At 33.2% G+C, this 19,597-nt stretch overlaps 1 protein-coding gene across 1 annotated transcript; it reads right to left on the bottom strand.

Annotated features, from left to right (window-relative positions):
• Window positions 1-461: 461 nt before the first annotated feature.
• Window positions 462-4,066, bottom strand: HMA5 (heavy metal atpase 5). Its single transcript, XM_079055783.1, has 4 exons — window positions 3,684-4,066; window positions 1,792-3,435; window positions 1,591-1,713; window positions 462-1,519 (listed from the first exon to the last, which is right to left on the bottom strand). Exons 1-4 carry the CDS (start codon window positions 3,990-3,992, stop codon window positions 623-625), a joined length of 2,973 nt encoding a protein of 990 aa, XP_078911909.1. The 5' UTR covers window positions 3,993-4,066; the 3' UTR covers window positions 462-622.
• Window positions 4,067-19,597: the final 15,531 nt, after the last annotated feature.

Here is a 19,597-nt window from a genome sequence, read left to right on the forward strand (position 1 = left end):
TAATTTTTATAAACTATAATAAATTAAGTTTAAAAGTTAAATACACAATAATATAAGTAAGAAACTAAAAATAGAGTACTTGTCGAAATTCTTTTTTAATGGTTTTTTTTGGATGTTCTTTGAATGATAATAAATGCATGGACGAGTTTAAGTAGAGGGTAGGTGGGTTCCATGAGACCATGACCAGACCCATCTAATATTCCTTTTAATTTATTTCCCAGTTATACAAAAAAAGTATTGGAAAAAATAAGAAAAAAAGTAAGTAATAGACTAAAGACAAGGATGTCATATTTGGTCGACTCCAAAGTGGTGGAGGTTTAATTACAAACAGATGATGTCTTTTTCATAATTCCACATTATTAACTTTGTTGAGGAAATTATGCAACTTGAGGTAACCAAATAAAATCAATTCATATGTTATGTGAATGCGAATGTTTTTAATCACAATCTTTTGGCGTACCTAGAGTAAAGTTTGTTGCTATTTCATTTAACATATTTCAACTTGTAGTACTTGAATCAAACAATATACTACTTTTAAATAGATAAAACTATATTTATCTTACATATATACATGTAAACAAAAACACTAATATATTTACATTCAAAGTTAAAAATTCAAAATTCAAACAGTTGTTATTCCTTGAATCTCCAAAGTCTCAAGAATCCTAGGCCTTCTATAATTCCTCAACAACAAAGAGCAACAAACAACACTCACCGAAGACGCAGCCATAGCAGCTCCGGCAATCCACGGTGGCAATCGGAATCCCGTGAACGGAAACACAACTCCGGCCGCAATCGGAATCCCAAGAAGGTTATACCCCAAAGCCCAAATGTAATTCAACCGGATTCTAGTAAACGTTTTTCTCGAAAGATCAATCGCAGTGATCACATCTTCTAGATTACTTTTCATAAGAACAATATCAGCCGCTTCAATCGCAATATCCGTTCCAGCACCTATCGCCATTCCGACATCCGCAGCAACTAGAGCGGGGGAATCGTTGATTCCGTCTCCCACCATCGCCACCACAAGTCCCGAACCTTGTAGCTCTTTCACTTTCTCTGCTTTGTCCTCCGGTTTGGCCTCGGCGATTACATCGGTGATTCCGACTTCCTTTGCAATGGAATTGGCGGTTCCCCAGTTGTCTCCGGTGACCAATAGACTTTTGATTTTCATGGATTTGAGGATGGAGATGACTTCACGAGCACCGGGTTTTAACGGATCGGAAATGGCGAGAATTCCGGTGAGTTGGTTGTCTATGGAAACGAGGATTCCGGTCTGGGCTAACCCTTCGATTTCTGTTAGTATTTCTTCTGAGTCAATGGAAATAGGGATTCCGTTGTTTAAGATTAAGCTCTTGTTTCCGACTATTATTTGTTTGTTGTGGACAATGGCTTTCACACCATGTCCAGTTATGGATTCAAAGTTGTGTGCTTCTGCCCAAATCGGATTCTCTTCATCATCTCTAAATTTTTTGGCATATTCCACAATTGCCTTGGCTAAAGGGTGTTCACTGTTCACCTACAACAACAAAAATATATAATTATCCAAAAAAAAGGGAAAAATATTATCACATTATATAGAAAAGGTACCTCAGCTGCAGCAATCAATTCATAGAACTCTCTAAGCACCATGTTCTTCAAGAGTCTTGTGTTAACAACCAGTGGCTTCCCAATTGTAAGAGTCCCAGTCTTATCAAACACAATACAATTCACCTGTGCATAATTTACTCCAAAACAATCAGAAAAAAGTTTGATGTTTTTTAAAATGTAAGTTTTAAAAAAATAACTGACCTTATGTGCACTTTCTAACGCTTGCCCTCCTTTTATAAGAACACCTTGAGAAGCCCCAACTCCAGTCCCAACCATGACAGCAGTTGGAGTTGCCAACCCTAAAGCACATGGGCAAGCAATAACCATAACAGAGATTCCAAACTGTAAAGCAAGCTGAAAGCTATCCATGGAGGATGGAATCCAAGATTCCGGATACCCATCAAACTTTCCAGCAACAAACCATGCAAGAAAAGTGGAAAAAGAAAGAAGAATAACGAGAGGAACAAAGAATTTGGAAATTCTATCAGCTAACTTTTGAACTGGAGCTTTTGCCATCTGTGCTGACTCAACAAGTTGAACTATTTGTGAAAGTGCACTTTCTGATCCGACACGTGTCGCTTTAATATACAAAACCCCGTTTTCATTCACTGTCCCCCCAATAACTGTATCTCCTTTCCTTTTTCCAACAGGTCTTGCTTCACCTGTGATCATACTCTCATTCACATGGCTTTGTCCCCATGTAACAAAACCATCTGAAGCTACTTTTGCACCAGGGATGATTTTGATCACATCGTGTCTTTGAATCAACCTGCTGTCTATCTCTTCTTCATTTACAACATTCCCTTCAGTGTCAAAAGTCAACAGTGTTGCTGTATCAGGAGTCAGGTCCATGAGCTTTGCAATTGCTTCAGATGTCTTTCCCTTTGCTTTAACTTCCAGATACTTTCCAAGAAGAATGAATGAGATTAACATTGCACTTGTTTCAAAGAAGTCGGTTGCTTCAAAATGTGGTGAAGCTGCAGCTCTTAATACAGAGTAGACTGAATAGAAGTAGGCTGCGTTTGTTCCCAATGCAATCAGAACATCCATATTTGCAGAACCATGGCGCAATGATTTGTATGAACCAGTGTAGAATCTTCTACCAATGAAAAACTGAACAGGGGTGGATAATATCCATCTTAAAAGATGGCCTACAGTCATCATGTTGACAATCTTGGTGTCAAGTCCGTGTTTGAGTCCAGGGATGTACATGAACACCATGGAGGTTAAGAACACTGGAATTGTGAAAACCAAACTCCATTTGAAAGATTTGTAGTATTGATTGATTTCTTCTTGTCTATGAGAATCCCTTCCGTTTCCTTTAGGAAATATCTTGGCCTTGAATCCGGATCCTGTTGATTCGATTACCTGAATGAAGTTTCTAGGTCCTGTTAAATCTGGTTTGTAAGAGAGGGAACACTTTTTGAGATTGGTGTCAAATTCAATCTTTTCAACTCCAGGAAGTGCTTGAAGAGATTCTTGGATGATTAGCATGGAACCATCATTCCATGGTCCATCGATTTGTAAATGTATTTTGCTCACGTCTTCTCCTGTGCTAATCAATATGGCTTCGAATCCAGTGTCTTCTATGGTGTTTAACAGATGGTCATGGCTTAAAGTCATGGGATCATAGTGGATTTCGGCTTCTTCTGTTGCTAAGGCAACTTGGGCTCTCTGTACTCCATGTACAGATCCGAGAGCAGACTCGACTGTACTTGAACAAGTTGTGCAAGTCATTCCTTTGATGAGGATTCTACATACTTGAGTCGATTTTTCATTTGTTTCCTCCATGATCAGTGTAGCTTCGAACCCTACATCTTCAATGGTTTCACGAATAGTCTCCTCCTATGAATAGCAAAACGAGAAACAACCATAAACTTTTGGTAAAATGATGAATCAACCACTCGAAATCAAAAATATTGATATTCTTCATGAGACTAATACACTCTAATTCCATAGATCTGGAGTAAAATTGCAAATTAGTAGAAAAAGCAACGATCATCATCAGAATTTAGTAATTGAAGTCTGAGAAAAAGGCTAGCTAGGGTACAACTGATTGACTGTATCTAATTATCAGGAACGATGAAACTTACATTGACGAAGCTAGGGTAAAACATGACTTGAGCTCGATTATTCAACACATCAATAACAGCCTCCTTGATTCCCGGCAACCGCTTAACGGCCTTCTCCACCGATCCGGCACAAGCGGAACAGGTCATTCCGGTGACAGAAAACAAAGCCCTACGCTCCGATCTATCCATACTACTCTCCATATCTGCCGACATCCCCTTTGGGTACTTTGGCATAGACGGATAGTGCGGCCGCGGTGACAATCCTCGGGAATAGCCATCACCGGCACCGGTGCCACGTATACACGCCAGTGATAAAAACTTGGTCGCCATTTTAAGCTTAATCTCTACTCAAAATTCGAAAATTTCTTCACCAACAACCATCATTCCTTTTGTGTAAAAGCAAATGAATATATAAGTCTGAAGAAATGAAAATGTAAACGGTGATTGCGTAATCGATGATCTATGTGGCAAACTAACGCCAACTACGTGGCCCCACGCACTCTTTTTGCGCGGGTTTCATATGAATTTGACTTTATCTTTTCACCTATGTATTTATATTTGCTTTTACAATAAACCGTAAAGTTATATATTAGCTTTTTCCAAACCATTTTAAAAGGGAAAACTACAATAAAGTCACTATATATTGGTCTCATAATCGATTTAATTATTATATATTTTTTTTTATTCAATTAAGTCTCAAATACCGGTAATCGTATTCAATTTAACCCTTTGACCCGGTCAGCAGGTCATCCAACTTTCAAAAATTACATTTTTGGCCCAGATTCCAAAATTTATTACAAATTTAGTTCAAATTTTACATTTTTGACCCAAATATTAAATTTTGTTACAAATTTGATCCAAACTTTATCTTTTTTGCTCAAATTTTAGAATTTTTTTTATGAATTCATCATAACTTTAGTTTTTTTACAACTTTTTTTCTTAAAGAATTGTTTCTAATATGTTTTTTCTTGACTGCCGGAAAACCCCACCTCTGATGGAGGTTTTCTCGATTAAAATTGAAGAAGAAGAAGAAGAAGAAGGGAGGCAACAACAACAAGTATCTGTGGCTGTTTAGCTTGCTTGTCATCGAGAAAGAAGAAAGAAACATGGCTGGAACATAGGGTAGCAGCCTCCGCTTTTTGCTTGGGTTTTCCCAGAGAGAGAGAGAGAGACAGGCCCTTAAATTAAATAATTATTTTTTTTCTTTTTTTAAATAGAGAAAACCTCATTAATGGTCCCTGGGTATTGAAATGACGAAAATGCCCCTCACTTAACGGTAGAAAGCTGACGGAGTTAGGCGGAAGGACTAAACATTAAAAGTTTTGAAACCACAGGGACCATCCGTGAGGTTTTTGTAAATTAGGGACCAAACTTCAGATTTTGTGAAACCACATGGACCATTTTTGAAGTTTTGTCTTTAAAAAAAGAAAAAGTATTCAATGAGCTTTTTCAAACCTAAGGCTTTTATAAATAGCTTGTTGGTAGCTCTATTTTATACATTTATTTTGTACGCTTAATCTCGTATTTGTACTTATCTTTAGTTATTATTTAGTGCATTTTATCAATAAATTAGGGCACTTGCGGTTTTAATTCGGAATGTCTAATACTTCGTTATTTTGAATTGTTTTGTAGGCATTGTGTGGAGGCAAGCATTAAGCATGGAGAAAAGATGGACTGGACGAGTTGTTGCGAGAAGCCGAAAGATATAGTCCAAAGTCGTTGTGTTTCATCGTAGCAAAGGACTATGGTTGAAATGTGACCTCTGTTACACCAACATGGACCGTGTATATCCTTTTTTCATACTTTTGGGCAACACATCTTAGGATGAATACGTGTTGAAGGCAAAGTGAAGATTGAACACAATCTGGAGCATGTAGAAACACATGGATCATGTTTATTTGACAAGGGTTGTGTTTTTAAAACACGAGCCATATTTATTTGACACGGTCGTGTTTTTAAGGTCAGCGTGTTTTTCAATTTTCGACATTTTCTGGACCCGACATGCAAAATAAACGAAGTCAAATGAGTTTTGTAAAAAACACGGCCCATGTTTATTATATATGACCGTGTTTTTCTCCCAGATATTTTTTGAGCAGACAGAGCAATTATCAACTTTGCTAAAACAGAGGGAATGACCTCATTTTCCAGTCAAACGGTTTATGGGCAAACAGAAGGCGGTTTGAAGGTTTTGAAGGCTTGGAAACAATTACAAACATTTGGTCTAATCATTTGTAAGCATTAGACATTTGCAATTCAGTACTTTTGTTTGATTCGTTTTTAGTCATGTCTTGCTAAAAACTTTGGTTTTCAGTTTCTGTTCAATACATGTTGTTCGATTGATTTGAAGGCTATGATTTGATATTTGGTTTATAATTTTATTCTTATTCTAACCAGAATTCTTGAATTTAATTTGTTTTTGATAGGCTACTTAGATAAATTGAATTCATGTGTAGTTAATTGACTTTGAAATTTAGGGGCACATAATTGCTTTGTAAAGTTAATGTGAGGTAACAAGCAATATGTTTTCTTATTGTCCAACATTAATCAAATGTTTTCACACTTCTGAGCGTATGAGAAGAAATGAACATTATTGGGAACGTTGTACAAAACTTAATGTGGTTTTTCAGTACAATCTAAGAGCGTGTTAAGAGTTTGTTTAGGTTGAATTAGGAAAGTCATGTTTTTTTTAAAGAACGACTACACATGCACCCACTACACTACTCATATTCTACATCTTTCATCTCAAGCGAGACTTGAACCCTCAACCTTTGGCTGAGGGTCATCTATCCGTCAACTTTTGATACCGCTAGGTCAAAGGCCCTTTGGTAAGTAATAAAGTTAGATTTAATCAAACAACGTGTTTTGGTTAAATAATTTGACAAGCAAGAGGTATTAGAGTGTATTAATATCTTCCACTATCAACATTGAATAGTAATTATAAATTGCATCAAGGCATAATCTAGTTAAATAACAACATTAAGAACTGAAAGTAGAACTGTTTCAACCCATTGTTTACAATTTACTTAATTTTCTACATTTTTTTTGTATTTGATTGTTTTTTTTTTACATTTCTCAATACCGTCCATCCCCTTGTGACCAAAGTACCTTACACAAAAATATATAAACAATTGTCTTGTGTCTCTGTGGTTCGATCATGCTTGTCCTATACTTCGCTTTAGTGCAATTCAGCATTGAATTGTAGGATACTTGTATACCCCTTATTTGTAAGGCTTGACACCCCTCAATACTTGTTAATTAACAAGTTTTTACTGTGAAATAGAGAAGCAATTACGACTTTAAAATAAAGGTAAAAAAGAAGCTAACATCGTAAGATCTTTTGAAAACAAAACTTTTATATTCTTTATGATTCGCCGATTATAACAAACCTCATTACAAATCATAATAATATTGTTAATTATATAATAAAATAACTATATATGTAATAAAATTTAAAAAAATATCTAGGATATAGGGTATATTGTAGCGTTGTAGCTAGGTTGCTTAATTAAAAAGGATAAAAAAAATAGAAAACATCCAATTAATTAAAAAAAAAAAAGGTATTAGGTTTGTTTTAGCTACTTAGACCATCCGTTATACCCACCACATACCATATATGTGGTGGGTGTTACATCATCACCACATTCCTACCACTAACCATGAGATACCTACTATTAAACACATCACTCCACATCATTTTTTTATTTAAATTTATTTCAAAAATACATTAAAACACAATAAAACATATTTTTTTTTAAATTAGTTTGTTATTCAATAAAACATATTTTTTTTATTCAATAAAACATATATTTTTTTAAATTAGTTTTTATTCAATAAAACATATATTTTTTTAAATTAGTTTTTTTATTTAAATTTAATTCACAAACACAATAAAACATATATATTTTTTTTAAATTAGTTTTTTATTCAATGAAACAAAGATTACATTAATTTAAAACACACAACATAAAATAAAAAAGATAATAATAAAAAAAACATAAAAATGCAACCACAAAGAACTTAAACTAGTTTGAACCGTTATTTTTAATGACTAAATTTTAAGGACTCTTTCAATTTTCGCCAAGCTTTGACGTGTTTAAACGGCGTGTGTTTCGTGTCTTCATATTGGTGCATGGCTACAACAAACGGGTTGCCTTCGTCCACGTTGTTTATAACAAAGTTATAAATCCCATTGAATTCAAGGCATTTTACCCTCATGTCGCGAAACTTGGAACATATTTCATCAAGATTACGACTTTGGCAACCCATTAAATCATGGAAAACGTTTCCAACTTTTACCCAAAAATTAGGAGGTATTTCTGGATCTTCTGAAACAGCTACCCATGCTAATGCTAAGTTCTCTTCTTCATTTTCTGACCAATTCATCTTTTTAGGAGCCATTGGCTTTGAGTTTATGAAGCAAAAGAAGTGTGTGATTGTGAGAAGAAGAGAAAAGAATTGTGTGAGTAAAATGAATGAATAGGTGTGGTATTTATAGAAGTGGTTTAATGTTGTTTGAATAGTAAAATAAAAAAAATAAAAAGATTTTAACCCTAAATATGGCCGTTACTCTACACCCAATCATATTTTCCGTTTGCATTCGTTGTCCCGACCACGACTCCTCACGACCCTGAACCACCACTAGTCACCGAGATGGTGTGTACGGTCGTGGTTCGTGGCCAGCTAGATCACGAACTCGTCCGTTGCAACCATACTGGACGGCCTTAGGCATATCATGTCTTTAAACTCTATTGAAATTGTTGAGGAGCGCATTCGGCTGGCGTTGTAGTTTTGTACAACTAGATTGGCCATTGGCCATATAACTTTTAAATTATGTGGCAAATTTTATCTATTTTGTCCATATAATGATATCTTGTTCGTTAATACTTAAAGTTTCCAAAAAAAAAATTGTCTTTGTTACAAATATTATATGTTCATTAATACTTATCTATTTATATATTTTTTTACTCTAAGTATGTTTTTCAAATTTGACATTAAAATACTTAAATTCGTTAAATTTTGATGTTTTTATCCCTAAAAACCTGTTATAAGAAGTAAAAAAGGTGAAAAAGACAAACAAAAACAAAATTTTGGCAAATTGTGGGCATTAACGAACAAAAAATTATCACATAGACAAAACCAACAAAATTTGTCAAACTTAAGAACTTTTATGTCAAAAGCCCTTAAGTTTGTTATATCGGAACATATCGTTGCAACTTAGTTTGCTCCATGTTCAAATTTCATGCATTGTGTAAATATATTGTTTAATGACTAATATTTTTGCGATTAATAAGACAGAACCATTAAACCATTAATGTTATATTTGACGTACTAGTTGAAAAATTAATTGATAGATGAAAAAGCTAGTTGATAAAAAATTACGTTTGGTAAAAAATTTGCTTTTGATAAAACTAGTTGATAAGCTAGCTGTAATATGTAAAATGACATTTAGAAGATTGTTTTATAATTAATTAAGGGTATATTTTAGAAATTTTAAAAAACTAGTCTAAGTAGTTTAAAAATAAATAAATAAATAAAATAAAATAACTAAAGTTATATTTTTGTTTGTTAAATATGACAACTTAACAAAACTCAAAAAATAAACTATTATATTAGCTAGTTGTTGTCAAGCATGGTCTAGGTAATATATGTGCGCATTTATTTGTAATATGGTCAGGTTGATATGTTGATTTTTGTATGAAAATTAAAAATAGACAAAATTACATAAATGGTCCTCAAGGTTGACAAAAACGACTAATTGTGGTCTTCATGACGAATTTTTTACACAGATGGTCCGTGTGGTTTCTAAATCTTGCAGAGACGGTCCTTTGGTCTAACGGCGTTAACTTTTTCAGTTAAGCTCCCTATTAAATGACACATTTGTCCTTCCAGCATAGGGACAATTTATGTAATTTGTTTCTGCCATAGGGACCATTTATGTAATTTTCTCTATTATTTATTATTGTTTTTACTTAATTTAATTATATATTTTAGGATTTAGATAGTTTTAAGGTTTTGTTTGAATATATTGTTTAATGTTTTTCTTTTATATTTTTTCGCTAATATTTTCTAACGTTTTGTTCAAATATTTTTTTTTTCTAATTTTTTTTTTACATTTTTCAAATATATTTATTGAAGTTTTATGATGTTCTATTGGAATAATTTTTTCTAATTCTTTTACGTTTTGTTCTAATATATTTTTTAATGTTTTTATTAGGTTGTTTTTTTAATATTTTTTGAAGAATTTATAGTCATCGTAATCACAATTCGTAACTTACTTCATTTATAATCATGTTTTTTTTTCTTTTTTTTTAATATAGATAAGGATATATACTTATTATTTTTAATTCATATATTTAACTATATAAAATATATAATGTTGTATGAGTATTATTTTTGTAAAGTTTTATATAAACGTTTTTTGTAAAAAAAAAGTATATAAAGGTTTGTTAAACTTGAATAGGATTAATATAGATAGGCTAATTGGAATACATATGATAATCGAAATTCGAAACGAATGTCAAGTTATACATAGGCTAATCGAAATCTGTATAACTTTAAAATGCACAAAATGTTTAAAAACAAAAAAATAACTTGAAAACATTACATATAAATCAAATATGAAATGACCCGGTCGTTCTTGGCAAGGTTGTGAGGCGGTCTCAACTTAGTCTATGTCTACCTAATCTATATTAATCATATTCACGTTTAACAAACATTTTACATTTTTTTTATAAAAAATATTTATAAAAAAGTTTACAAAAATAATAAGTATACAACCTTATATAGTTAAATATTTAAATTAAAAAATAATAATTATATAACCTGATAAAAGAAATAAGAAAAATCAAAACATGTTTGAAAGTGAATTAATTTACGAATTATAATTACAATAGTATGCAATCCTTTAACAAATATATACATACTAAATGTTGAAATATGTATTTGAACATAACGTCAAAAAAAATATTATTCCAATAAAACCTCAAAATAAAAAATATTAATAAATGTACTTGAATAAAACGTTAAAAAGATTAGAAAAAATAATTTGAGCAAAACGTTAATATATATATATATATATATATATATATATATATATATATATATATATATATAAACAAATCTAAAAAAAATCTAAATCCTTAAATATATAATTAAATTAAATAAAAACAATAATAAATAATATAGAAAATTACATAAATGGTCCTTATGGTAGGAACAAATTACATAAATCGTCCCTATGCAGGAATAACAAATATGTCATTTCACATAGGATTTAACTGAAAAAGTTAACACCGTTAGTCAAAAAGACCGTCTTTGCAAGATTTTGAAATCACATGGACCATCTGTGTAAAGAATTCGTCATAAGGACCATAATTGGTCGATTTTGTCAACCACGAGGACAATTTATGTAATTTTGTCTTAAAAATAAGCCCTTAAAAGTTTATATCAGCAGTGGAACAGAAAATATTTGCGACGGATAATGACATATTAGCGACAGAATAGTAACAAAAGTGCGGCGGATTAAAATTTCGGGCCTCCTTCCGACATAGGTCATGTGCGGTCTCATACCATTAGGCCCGACCCTGAGTATAACATTAATAACGAGAATATTACTTGTTAGATAGTATAACAACAAATACTAGATTTTTAACAGAATTAAAAAAACGTTATAATGCCAATAATGCACCAAAAAAAATATGATTAAACACAATTGTCAACTAAGTTGTTGATGTATTTGATAGAGAGAGCGCCTTGTAGCTTTACTTAGCTTTACTTGGAAGAAAAGATTGCCATGTACGATATTAGAAAGACCATTTTACCCTTCATGTGAAAAGTAATATAACATTTTATTAGTTGTAATACTAGAGATACAAACATTCACTTCCAATTATCTATAACAGAAAAATGGAAAGACTATATCACCCTTGGTATGTAAGATAGTTGATTTAGTCGAGTGCACCTAGACTTTTTCGCACTTGTGCCAAATCAGATTTGAACACAAATACGTTTTGATAGCAAAGACTACTAGGATTAGCTGATTAAGGCAAGCCTGAATTATTATATTCATATTTTATTATTATTATTCTTTTTTGACATCAATTTTAAAAAGCATAATTGTGTTCACAGTAACAATAATTTTTTATTTACCAATCTCTTTAAACAAAATGGCAAAACAGTTATTACTCAAATCGAGGGAAGTTATTTAGTCCAAAAAGAAAACGGTATTTAATATTTATGTATATAATAATTTATTCCGATATTATACATGTTCAGTTTATTTAATCCTAAAAACAGTATTTGTATCCATAAAACTATAGAAACATGTTTCTATTATATCATTTTTAATCCTGCAAATCACCAGAAAACGTTTATTATGCAATGAATAACAAAGTTTGTTCCGCTTATAATGATATTATTATATATAACATAAAAACTTAAAAAGTTTGGGAACAGTATACTTCTTTCTCTTTCATGTTTTGTCACCGAAGTTCTTCTTCTCTTTCAAACGCCACAGTAGATCTTATTCTTCTCTTCCTTCTTATTTCATGTTTTGCCACCGAAGTTCTTCTTCTCTTTCAAACGCCACAGTAGATCTTATTCTTCTCTTCCTTCTTATCCCACTTTTCCCACCACCGCCTCTTCCACCCAATCAGATGTTGCACTGCCATGGACATCATTCATTATCTTTCTCCTGTGATTAGATCTATTCTCATTCTGAAGCTCCCTTTCTTGGATATCAGTCGATAACCCTGCCCTCCTTTCTTCTTGGCTCTGCTGCTTCACCTCCGCTTAGACCAACGGTAGATAATTGCTTTGATGGGTTCCGATTTTGATTGTTCTTTACAAAGATGGAGGCGATGATGAAATTTGTTTGTGAAAACAGTTTGCACCGGCAACCATGGGTGAACTTGAAGGCCGTATTTTGGCAAGGCAACTCGGAAGGCATATCCGATTGGAATATGCAACCGGTGTTTGCAGGCATACCGTCTTTCATCCCTTTTTTCTGAGCCTCGTCTCATTGAAAATCACTGTTATGAAAATCACTGTTATGATTTCCGATTTTCAAATTTCTGGTGTTTCTTTGTTCGTGTTTGTCTGTACTTTTGGAGCAGGTTGGTTTGATAATTTCCCCTGATTTCTAGGGTACATAGTCTTCTCTTCCTTCTTATCCCACTTTTCCCACCATTTAGTGGTGTTCCAGATTATGCAGGTTGTAAGTTAAAAGACGATGGTGTGGCCGGAGGGCAGCAATGGCGACTGACCAACTGATGGAGGTCGCCTCTTCTGGTTCTTCACTTCTGCATCTCCATTGACTTTTTTGAAGCTTTTAATGTAATAACTCTATTCTATCACATTCTTTCTTTTTTGTCTTTTTTTCTCAATAAGAGCCAATTAATTTCGGGTTAAATAATGTTTTTTATTACACTTATGGATCGAGGACGCAGTGGCTAAGTAGAAGATAAAAACCTTGAATGGAAATAACTTTGTGTCTCTTTCAATCATAGGGTTATCTTGACCACCATTGCCCAGGTAACAAGTATTATAATGTGGAGGTTTTCGACAATTTTAATTCCTGTTGAAGAAAATCAGGGAACCAACATAACAGTCGGTGTGCGATTGAGGTAAGTAATTGTTCAATAGAGGCGAAATTGATGGTCTATTTTGCCCTACTGTGGAGTTTTGATCATGCCTACGACCTGTTTGATGAAATGTTTCAACTAATAACGCTCCATTTAGCAGATGTAAGTAGGTTCTTGACTTTCAATGTTATGGGATGGGAGGTAAGTTTGACATATTTCAGTCGATTATAGTATTCTTTTAGTTACTCACCATTTTCCCTTTTTGATTTTTATACAGAATGATGAGATGTTGAATTAATCTCATGGAGGTAGGAATTTGAATTTGTGATTTCTCATTTGTATTTTTTATCTTTTATTGATTGTGATTATATTCAACATGTATTTGGTTGGCTTGTGAGTCAGGGATGTATATGAATATGACCCTTTTACCCTTTGACTCATTTTACAGGTTTTGAAAGTTCTTTCAGCTTCTCCATCAACCTATTCTACTAACCCAAAGTCCAAGTTGTTAACTCTACCTTTTGTTTTTTTGACACCCATGTTTTCATCTTCACCGCCTTTGACCTCGCCTGTTTCTTCTTATCTCAATTTGCTTCCAGTTTCATCAGAGTTGTGTTTGTCGACGACCAATTGCACACGCCTTGGAGGAGCGATGGGCGTTCTTTTACTTTATCAGGCGGACTGAAAAGCGGTAAAGGGATCTGGACTCTAAGACACAAATATATTTTTGGGAGAAGAAGACGAACAGGGATTAGAGGGAGAAAGCTAGAAGGAGACGGAGAATTGGTGCGAAGAAGAATCTTATCAGAAGTGGTTCAGTTGATGTTGTTGTGGTAGAGAGTGTAAGTAAGGTCTTTATTTTTATAAATACAAATTTTACCCAAAAAAAGAATCTTTTTTTAAACTTATGGGTTTGTTATGTAATATCAGGTTGCTGCCCTTGTGCCTAAATGTGAAGTTGATGGTGAAATGGGTGATGCACACATGGCAATGCGAGGTAGACTTATGAGTCAGGCACTTCGTAAATTAAGCCATTCATTATCTACATCATAAACTATTTTAATCTTCATTAATCAGGTACCAAAAAGTATATAAATTTTACCTGTTAGAGATAAAATATAGTCTGAATCAAGTAATTTTCAAATTTGACTTAGGTAAGGTCAAAGCTAGCTACTTTTGGATCTGGTGCACCCTCTGAAGTGACCTATTTGCCCTTCTTCTTTCTTTGTCCCATTTGATGAATGTTGTGAAATTTGTTTTTTGGAATGTACGGGTAAAATGGTCATTTCTGTGTTGTACACAGACATTAGGAAGTCAAGTTCTGGTGAAGATTATGAAGAATAAGCTTGCACCACCTTATAGAACTGCTCAATTTGAGCTTGAATTTGGGAAGGGTATATGTCGTGAGTCAAAGCTTAGTGTTGATGTTGGGCTAGCCAATTGAAGTACTGCAAAAGTTGGAATAAACATGGGAAAATTAAAATTAAATGATAAATCGCCATTTTCTTTATAATAGCATATAAATTGTGACAAATAAAGTTAAAATATATAACATGTACTGTTGAATATATTTATTACCTTATTAAATCATATGTTTACAATATCTTATAAACGGTCATTGGTTAATTAATTATGTTACGTAATATGTTATGATTTATATATATATTTTTAATTAAGTTAGTTAAATAACATTTATGATATTAAACTTAATATTCTTTTCAAAATCTCTTTATATATTAAATTTTTATAAATGTATGTATTACTTTATTCCAAATTTATAATTTAAGAGCTGTAATAGGGCTATAATAAATGGACCTCTTTTCCAACCGAGATATTATACGACTGATTTAGTGATTTAAGTATGTATAAATTCCAGATTTTGTTGTGTAATGATTTGGGTGTTTGCATTTTTTAGGTTTTGTTGGTCTGTTTTCGATTAACTCAAAGAAAGACAAGATGGGTATTATGTTGTTGTTGGAGGAATTACTCCAACACCTCTTCGAGAAGGCAAGTCTACTACCAATGTTTGTAAACAATTTCAGTATTTTTTTAATTCATGACATTTTTGTACTTTTCTAATTATTTCAATTTCCAATAGAAAGCAGCGTTAACATCACAAATCATTAGGAAAACCAAATTTGGATCGCAGTTGAAAGAAACTATAAAATAACAGAAATGCCCTTGCTACAACATCATTAACCTATACATTCAAGAACACTTTAAAAGCCTTTTATTTCTTCTCCTTTTGATCTTCTTATTCCAACAAAAACCTTCCCATCAGATGTTAAGTTGATCAAAATAGTAATATCCTTCTTTAAACCACAAAAGACCAAATTGCCATTTACCAATTTTACTGCGCCAATCTCAGGTAAAACCAAGCCACAATCTTATACTTTCATGTCTAGCATTATTTTTAGCCTCCAGAAAAATCAACATAAAATCACAGATCATAAGACACAAATAAACCAAAATGCCCATGTTTTCTTATCCTGCACATCTTTTGCTAATGTACTTGTCTGATGTGATCATCTTTTGCTAATATAATCCTCGCTATGTAACCGATTTCAACCTCCGTTTCATATATGTAATGCCATTTCATCAATATTACTTTTAAGGTATCTTAGAACTCATAATTCTTGAATTTTGTTCTTATTAAGCCCTAAATTGATTTGGCATTTCGATTTGCTGTTGACTGCGATGGAATGTTGGCAAATATGGTGTGTATCTCATCTCCTTATTTCACAGTTTCAAGTTTTAGGGTTCACTTATAGATTGAAACATGTGAAAGTTTATATATAAATTACTGTAGCTTATGAATCATGATTCAAGAATCAATCTTTTTTACCTTCTGTTAACTTCTGATAGTTTAGATGATCATATTATTTTCTGAATATGTGTATGCAATTTTGTTTTTGTCAGCTGAAATCATAATTTAAGGCTTTGATGATTGGTATGAACTTACATAAATTACTTCAGTATAGTTATGGTAGATAGGTTTTCATTTCCCATCTCTTAAATCAAAGATTACTAATTACATAATAATCAGTAATTGGCAATGGATATGAGAAATGTTCATGCTTGATCTTACAGGTTGTGGCAAGATTCTGAGAACAGAACATTATTATCTAATTTGCTCATTAAGAATTCTTCCCAGGTATGTTCTTATAACATACGACTCTTGATAATTCATAACGAATTGACAAAATTTATTAAAAAAGATACCTTAATTACCTTCTATCGTTATTTTTTCTATGTTTATGTGTTTTTTAAAAATTGCAGAGACCAAAGATTCTTACTGTTGAAGACAACCTAATGGTCGTAGGATGCAAGTAAATTTTGGGTCTTCCTATTTCTCTTTTGCATTATGTTGACCATGGGTGAACTTAAAGGCCGTATTTTGGCGAGGCAACTCGGAAGGCATATCTGATTGGAATATGCAACCGGTGTTTGCAGCCATACCGTCTTTCATCCCCTTTTCCCGAGCCTCGTCTCATTGAAAATCACTGTTATGATTTCCGATTTTCAAATTTCTGGTGTTTCTTTGTTCGTGTTTGTCTGTACTTTTGGAGCAGGATGGTTTGATTTCCCCCTGATTTCTAGGGCACATAGTTCTAAGTTCTTAATTACCGATTGAGTTATGTAAATTCTATACTACCACTTTCAGTCTCATTTATTTATGGTGTTATTGCTACTCTGTTAAAGGTATGTTCCATTAAGTCCTATGCAAATCTGTCATGCATTTTAATTCCATCACCACAGCGCCAACGGCACAATGATTCCATTCTAGTTTATATAATGGAATTAAATCCCTGATTCTTTTAATAAAAAATATACCCCATCAATCAACCAACCTTGACCTGGTACCTGATGACATCCTTTGCTTAGATTATAAACAAATAAACATGTTTATATATATATATATATATATATATATATATATATATATATATATATATATATATATATATATATTAAATTTACAAACTAGCCATATGTCATTAAATATTTTTAATCAAATGTTGTCCAAAAGATTCTCTTATATAAAAAAAAAAATTAAAGCGTATGACATAATAAAAACTATGAGACTTTATGAATAACTTAGTTACTTTTTTTTTTATTAAACATAACTTTTTTGGTATTGTTTAAATGTTAATATTACCAACCTTTTTAAAATGCTTTTATAGATTAAAAGGGTTAAATGTTGAAAAAAACAAGTTTCAAGAGGGAAATGAGTATAAACTAACAAGATACATAATAGTTAGGGTTTCATATTATTATTAAATAAGAAATACGTACAAGATACAATGAAAGGAAAAGACATAATATATAAACTAGGTAATTGGGGTTTTTTTAGCTAAGTGGCCAACATAAAACTTAATATAAAATAAAATCTAAAATCTTATTAGGCTAACACCCCCCCCCCCCTAAATTCGCAATACAACATCAATAATCATTGAGAGTTTGTCGGACAGAAAATGAGATCAAGGAGCAGTCAATGGCTTCGTGTGACAACCGTCAAATTCTGGTCAGGTCAAAGTCAAATAAAGTCAACAAGTCAAACCGGTCAACTCTACTAACCCTTGTATACTAGGGTTTACGTTATGTAATTATTGTACAACTCGCTGTTTTAATAAGAAGTCATCACTTGGAAAGTTCGTATGTGTAGGATTCTTGAACCCTAATCGGGGTAAGTGATGTAGCAAAGCGATAAAACACTATTACATACCCTTCGGGGGGGGGGGGTGTAAGACTCTTAAACATGGCTTAACAGGGTTTACGGACCTTGCGTTACAAAGCCAAACACTCAAAAAGGTCACAAAATAAATCTCTCCCAAATCTCTCCAAGTATGTCAAATCTCTCCCAAATCTCTCCAAGTATCTCAAATCTCTCCCAAATCTCTCCAAGTATGTGAAATATCTCCCAAATCTCTCCAAGTATGTCAAATCTCTCCCAAATCTCTCCAAGTATGTCAAATCTCTCCCAAATCTCTCTAAGTATGAGAAATCTCTCCAAGTATGTGAAATCTCTCCCAAATCTCTCTAAGTATGAGAAATCTCTCCAAGTATGTGAAATCTCTCCCAAATCTCTCTCAAAATCTCTCTCAACTTTTTATAATCACTCGGGGCATCCTGACCCTTGAATTAGTCCAAAACAGCTCGAAAACGGAAGTTTGCGCGAAAAACAGTCTTAAGGAGCCGAACCCTCTTAAGGAGTCGAACCCTCTTAAAGCCGAAGCTCCTATTAGAACCGAACCTCGGAAGACCGAAGGTCCCTTCGGACCGAACCACTAGCCAGCTTCACCTTCGGTCCCTTCTGATGAGTGCGCCTGCGAGACCTGCTCGGACCGAAACTCCTCACTCTCGGTTCCAATACACCAACCGAACCCTACCTTCGGTTCTAATGCTTCTAAGACCGAACCTTGCCCCTGACTTCAGATTTTCCATTTTATTCCCGGTTTTTGACCCAATCTTCGTTTTAAACCCGTTTTTCATTATTTTAACGTGAGATTTTCACCCAAACTTATATTTTGACAGATAAGACCCTAAATATTCATATTTTAATCACATTTTGAGGATAATTTTTATCCAAGATTAAAATCTAGTGGGTGAGATATTTAGATGGAGTGTTGACTTACCTTTGAGTTATGACACAAGCAACCCTCTACACTCACTCCATGACCATCCCCAGTCACTATTCCACCATACCTGGTCATTCCATCGTCCTTTTCCCACTCTTTTCAACCAAACACTTTGATTCAAGGATAGAAAAATCCTTATATCTCCTCCCATTTCACTCACACTCCTCCAAGAAGCAAAAACTCATTCTCTCTCACTATCTCTCTCTAATCTCGAAATTTCAAGGCTGATCACAAGTTCTTCATCTACTCCTAGTAAGTAATATCACTCCTCACATGATTATTTCTCCTTCTTTCTACTTAAATCATGGATATCTTATACAAACATTGTCATATTTGTGTTAGATCTTCGAATCTTCAAGCATCTTCTAAAGTGTTCTTGAGTTGAACACTTCCTTTCTTCATCATCCATCTTCTGAAACCAAACAAGGTGAGTTCATACCCCTATCTTTTCACGTTTTTCTTAAGTTTTAAGGGGGGGGGGGGGGGGAATACAAGTTAAAACACCAAGAACACAACTAAACTCATCCAACAGCTTTCATCAGAAAAGTTTAACTCCATTCACGGACTGTGTTGGTCAACTTAAACACTTTAGTTTTCAAAACTGTATTAGGTGCAATCAGTTTCATACCTTTAAAATGACTACTTGCACATCTCCACACGATTTTTCTACAATTTATGGTGATTTTTACAAAACTGTCTATCATTTCAAGAACAA

The sequence above is a fragment of the Lactuca virosa genome, chromosome 6 (genome assembly GCF_052849685.1).
Source record: "Lactuca virosa cultivar CGN04683 chromosome 6, Lactuca_virosa_CGN04683_v6, whole genome shotgun sequence".
NCBI lineage: Eukaryota > Viridiplantae > Streptophyta > Magnoliopsida > Asterales > Asteraceae > Lactuca > Lactuca virosa.

Bases quoted from the DNA above. Each gene is read 5' to 3' on its own strand.
- HMA5 (XM_079055783.1), bottom strand. From the start codon at position 3,992: ATGGCGACCAAGTTTTTATCACTGGCGTGTATACGTGGCACCGGTGCC. The intron at 1,714-1,791 runs GTCAGTTATTTT...AATTATGCACAG, and splicing joins CGTTAGAAAGTGCACATAAG to GTGAATTGTATTGTGTTTGA. The intron at 1,520-1,590 runs GTACCTTTTCTA...TTGTTGTTGTAG, and splicing joins AATTGATTGCTGCAGCTGAG to GTGAACAGTGAACACCCTTT.